The sequence below is a fragment of the Pseudonaja textilis genome, chromosome 6, assembly GCF_049901715.1.
Source record: "Pseudonaja textilis isolate UNSWEBS1 chromosome 6, rPseTex1.2, whole genome shotgun sequence".
In the NCBI taxonomy this organism is placed as follows: Eukaryota; Metazoa; Chordata; class Lepidosauria; order Squamata; family Elapidae; genus Pseudonaja; species Pseudonaja textilis.
The window spans coordinates 22,087,727-22,093,726 of record NC_141995.1 but is presented as its reverse complement, the minus strand read 5'-3'; the positions used below and the strand labels follow the sequence as shown (position 1 = coordinate 22,093,726).

At 36.5% G+C, this 6,000-nt stretch overlaps 1 protein-coding gene across 1 annotated transcript in view; it reads left to right on the top strand.

The window, feature by feature from the left end:
* The first annotated feature begins 1,100 nt into the window (after positions 1–1,100).
* The window catches only part of FHDC1 (FH2 domain containing 1), a 37,915-nt gene continuing 33,015 nt past the window's right edge, over positions 1,101–6,000 (top strand). The window contains 2 exon segments of the mRNA XM_026698156.2: positions 1,101–1,435; positions 1,438–1,703. Coding sequence (XP_026553941.2) covers positions 1,231–1,435; positions 1,438–1,703 — 471 coding nt within the window. The 5' untranslated portion in view covers positions 1,101–1,230.

The following is a 6,000-nucleotide window of genomic DNA, read 5'->3' as shown; positions in this document are numbered from 1 at the left end:
GATGGCCTGATGTTCTAACAGATTTAACAGATAATCAGAGTTGGAAGGGACCTTGTAGGTCATCAAGTCCAACTCCCCGCCCAAGCGGGAGACCCTATACCATTTCTGACAAATGGCAGTCCGATCTCTTCTTGAAAGTCTCAAGTGATGGTGCTCCCACAACTTCTGGCTGGACCATAGTTAATTCTGCATCTTTCTTTCCTTCCCATATAGCAAAATATGTGCCAATTGCTTTCCCTTCTGCAGGCACATATTTGGAGACCTGGGGTGAAGGAAGTATTAATAGTTTTGCTCTACTCTCTGTCCCCTTGTCTTCAAGGGGAAACAACAAAATTCTTGCTGATTTCAGTTTTTCATCCTTCTGCTGAACCTATTATAAACAAGCAAAAAACAGCCAGCATTTCACGGTTCCACTATTAAACCTGGAACAAAATATAAAAACAAAATAAAGACCTATTCTTTCATGGCAGGCAGCCAAGCAGCCCAAGACAAAGGGTCATTGAAGTCACAGAATCGGGACTATTGGAATTGCCTGCCAGAATACACACACACACACACACACACACACACACACACACAAAGAGGCCACCTGGAGTGGAGTTGTGTAAGATGAAATGAGGTGCAGCAAGGGACTAGTTTGATTCATTAGCAGAGGAAAAGAAACCACTATTTTTGATGCAGACTAAGAATCCTCAGTTAGGGAACACTTTTTGAGATGCTTTGTGATGGGCTAATAAGGATGACACCATCCATTCCTGCCTTAGCAAAATTCTATCTTCACACTGGAGGTGTGGATCAGCCCTAGAAGTTATTCTTAGGTTGTCATTAAATTAGGTCTACAAGCAGGTAGTTCAGTTTTAAATACTTTGGGCATGATTATAAACAATGGCTTCTGACTATGTTGTTTACAAAGCTTACTCAGGTTGTATGTTGCATTGCAAGAGTTATAAAAAGGAGTTAGTAATTGGTATGTCTGGATTGGTGGAATTATTTGAATACAGACTGGTGCTCTGGCCATACCTTTTCCCATATTTGCAAAAACACTGACCTAGTCTTCTTGTTCTTCTGTTACAGATTTCAGCGGTGAACACGTTCAAAATCTCTTGAATTTCATTGATGGATGGTAAACCAAAATTTTGATGAGCAAGTCATATGTTGTTCAGCTGCTAATAAACATTATATGCACATCCACAGAACTAAGTCTGTCTCTCCACGGAGAGAGATTATAAAATGCATGTTATGAATTGTGTCTCCTTGGTCAATGATAAAGAAAATGGAGCAATTTCAGCCGAAGCTGGATTAATGATTGGTGATACCAACGAACCAGAAGACCGACCCCCTCCACCTCCACCTCTTCCTCCGCCATGCTTTTCCATAGAAGCTGGATTGTTGCCTTCATCATCAGGAGTGCCGCCACCGCCACCCCCTCCTCCCCCAATCTAAGCAGATCTTCAGTATCACAGCTGTTGAATGGACATGGCCACTTGAGCAGCAAAAAGAAACGAATACGTAGTTTCTTTTGGAAAACGATCCCTGAAGAACAAGTCCGTGGTAAAAACAATATCTGGACTATTGGTGCTAAGCAGAACTATCAGATTGACACAAAGACAATTGAGGAATTCTTTGGTCAGCAAGAAGAACCTGCGCCATTAGAATCTAGAAGCAGATCCTTAAGAAGGTCATTTAAAGATTCCAGACAAGAGGTAAGCATGAACGTGGAAAGAAGCATCTTATTTTTGAATTTTTTTTATTAAAGGCAGCCTATTGGCTAAGATATGAGCACATAATAGTTGTCTCCCATGCCTTCTAGAGGTGCTGGGTTGCCATTCTCATCATCATCAACTAGCCATGATTCTTGCTCGTCAGCAACGATTGGGGTGGTTGTACAACAGAGCTTAGAGGGCACACATTTGTGCAAGCTTGGTTTAATTACTTATGCTCATTTTAGCTTACTTGTAATATAATCTCATTCTGATGGAGAACAAAATGGACTTTATCTAAATGTAATGCATGTCAAATAACAGCAATAATCACACACAAAGTTTATGGCAATGAAGTAAGATGTTATGATTTGTGTAACTTTCTATTGTCTTCAGTAACCTTTTGAAAACATAACAGTAGAAGATTTTGTAGAGCATACAGGTAGCCAAATTTGTCTTTAATGTTTTTAAACTGAAGTGACATTCTCTATGTAAGAAAAAGTTGCCTTTTTTCAAGTTATCGGATGTTATTAATGTATAACTATTGCAAAATGTTTTGTTATCGCAAATTTTAAAGTGGTCATCTGTTTGCACACCCATACTGTAACTGGGCATTTGGGGGGAAAACATGCCTTTCATGTACTAGAAATATGCTCCCTATAATCTTTTTAGGACTATATTTAAACTTTTCTGCTGAACAAAATATTTGCAAGCTTAAAAGGTATCTTCCTGCTAAAAAGACAAGCTTCTAGTCCTCATGAGTGCAGAGACTGTTTTATGGAATTATTAGACCTTGCACTAGACCTTGCAAAGTAAAGAAAGAGTTTTGTCTTTGAACTGCCTGTTGCTACATCTCAGAAATGTAGAGTGATGTTATCAACATGAACTTTTCTGTCTGTAAGCTTGGGCTGAGATGCCAGAGAACAAACCCTTCAACAATATTTCCAAGTTAGGATAGGGGACGGTTTCTGCATTGTTTCTGTTTTCTAGTTTCCTTTATTAGAAGGCTGTTGAGCAAAGGTTTCTGTAGCCTGAATTCCAGCCTGGCCCAAATACAAACTAACTACACAATTCCATCTCTCCTTTTTAGCACTGTCTTGGAAATAGTTGGTATTGTTTTGTTGTTGCTTTGTCCAGCAAGCATAAAACCAAAATAAATCTCAAACACTATGATGTACAAGTCAAGTATAATTTTAAAATAAAAACCTCACTGGGTTTTCATTCTTTCTTGTCATTTTAATTGTAGTTAAGAAAAAGACCAGCCTTGTCTTGCTCACTAGAAACTGTCCTTCCGTTTTTTTCACATAAAGTAGAATAAGAATATGGCAACTGAATCCTGTTGTAGCCTTGCCTACAAAATTATCCTGTCTATATTCTTCTTTCTGTCCTTTTATTTCTTGCCCCATCATAGTGAAACTTGGCTTTTTAAAATGCAATACAGTGCTTATGCACTATGTATTAGATCTGGCATATCTTTTTATAGAGATACTGCTTTAATATGGACTTGGGTTTATTTTTAAATATTTTTATTTTTCTCTCTTAAATGACAATCCTAACTGATTGGATTCCTTTGAGCTCAGTGAATTTGCTTTCCAACTAAACACAATGAGGTTCTAATAACATGGAGGAAAATGGATATATCTAAAACATTAAATTTAATCACTTTAATCATCAAATAGATATAAAGCAATTTGAGATAAACATGTACATTTAAAAGACAAACACCAAAAACGTCCATTTTGGAAAGAGGGAAGAAGGGAATCCCAATGTGTTATCAAATGTGTTATCATAGATTTTTACCATAAATATTCATGGGAGCTATAAAAGATTTAAAAAACTAATATGTTTACACTGTACATTTTAAAGTTTTCCCTTCTTTCTATTTCAACATGATAGTAATGCTTGCATTTACCCTCTGCTAATGTTTTCTCAGGATTTGCATCTTCAGGAAACTGTTATCATGTGGTTTGGGAAAAGCATCCAAGATTGTGTGCAAGCATAATTTAAAAAAATATGTGGGTTCTTAGAAAAGGCATGTTTAAACATATAAGAATAAATGAGGGGAGTGCTTCTAAACCTAGAAGTATTTTTTTAAAAAAATTCAGAAGTAGTGATTGCTGATATATAGCAATTAATTATTAAAGGATAAAGGAATCAATATAGTTTAAGCTCATACTTTGGTTAAGACTGAGACATCAAAAAATTAATGTATAAGTATGCTGTCATTGAGATGTGTAAAACTTTCAACCACTATTTATTAAGAGACAGATACCTAAGTGCTTTTAATTGAGTTTAGGAAATACCATCAAAGTACTTAATTGTGGATTAGGTCTATAAATGTCATACAATATTATGTCAGTTGACTGTGTTATCTAGGGAATTATAAGTATTGACATTCAATGTCTCTGGAAAACATCAGATAGGAAAGCTGTATTCATATATGTGGACTGATTCATTGTATTGATATTTCAATTGTAATGTAAGAACTAAGCTATAAAAATGGTTGCATAATTGGCTGACTTAGTACAACACATTAAGAATGAACTTTGGCTCGCAATAATTCTATCTAAAGTAATGTCCTAATAATAGTTTACTGACTTAGCATTTCTCTGGTTGGAAATTGTAAGCCATGCTTTATATTGAAGGTGTTGAATTAACTTAGATAGTTACGGTTTATTGAAAAACATAAACCATGGCTTACCATGACTTTACTATAGCAATAGCACTTAGACTTATTGTATATACCACTTCACAGTGTTTTACAGCCCTCTCTAAGTTGTTTACAGAATCAGCATATTGCCCCAACAATCTGGGTCTCATTTTACCAACCTTGGAAGGATGGAAGGCTGAATCAACCTTGAGCCAATCAGGATCAAACTCCTGGCAGTAAGCAGAATTAGCAATATTGCATTCTAACTACTGGACCACCATGGCTCCTATAACTAGTATTTCAGGCTGTTTCTGAAATATCAAACCTTTGAGGCTAAAATAGAAGTTAGATGTATATTTCAATAGGTCTTTCTAGAAAGTATTTATATTGTACCTTAGCAGTCTGAGAAAAGCGGCTGCAACAGAATTCTGCTGGGCTTGGTCAGTCACAATCCTCCTTATTTCTGTTCCCTAGAAAATGTTTCTATAAGATAATAAATTCTATAAGATAATAAATATCTAGTGATATTTTAAATTCCTAGCTAAGAGTATTCTCATAGGAAAAGCTAGAACATTATAAAGGATGAACCAACCTGGCAAAAGGAAGAAACAAACAAACAAAAAATTATATAAGCTATCCTAAGAAGTAAAGTTTTTAAAATAGTGGCCTTATCCGTTGTTTATCCATTAAACTATGCTCAGTGATTAGTGAAGGTATGGTCCAAATTAAGGCTCCAAGAGTTTAATGAATTGATTACAACATAAGTTATATTTGTGCAGAAGAAGAAAACTTACCGTAATGAAGGTGTAATTAGGCTAACAATGAAATCTCACACTATTCTGATAAAAATGCGTACTGCACACGAGAAAGACTGCTGACAGATATCTTTTTTATGGAGAAATGCTATTTCAGATTTTGCTACCTGGGGAAATGCATGTTTGTATTCTGGAACTAAAGATCTGTCTTACAATTTTATGAAACACAGTTCTAAAGTGGCTCATGACAATGCAAAAAAACCCAGAAACACTAAAATAAAAAATACGGTCTCTAATCCTTCAAGCAAAGCAATTCTCAGACTCCAGCTGCAACTTATAAGGTGAAAACACATAAAGTGAAAAAACAGCCCTTTATGGGTTTCAAGAAGGGGGCTTATCAGATTCCAGGGGGGAAAGTGTTCCACATGACCAGAGCTCCTACAGAAAGGTGAACCCACTAGATTATAGTATTTAAGGGAAGGGACCCTACTTGACCTAGTATGGAGTTGGAGTGGGAGAGACAGTCCTACAAGTAAGGTCTTGAAGATAATTAGCAGTTTTAAAAGGCCTTAAAGAAGATAAATAGCACATCTAATTACCTGGTGAAAAAACTGGAAAGTCAGTGTAGTTTATGCAACAGTGGTGTGATATGGGCAAACTGAAAGGAGCGCAAAACACTGTACGTCATCACATTCTGGATCAGCTATAACTTCCAGGATGGTTTCCAAGAGTAGCCCCATGAGGAGCACATTGTAGTACTCCAACAGGATGTCCATAAGATGTATCTGAACAAGCCCTTTGCCATATTTGCCACCTGATCCTCCAGGAGCCACAACTGTGGAAGGATCACCATATTATGTACCTATTCTGGATAGTTCTTTCCTATCGATACTCA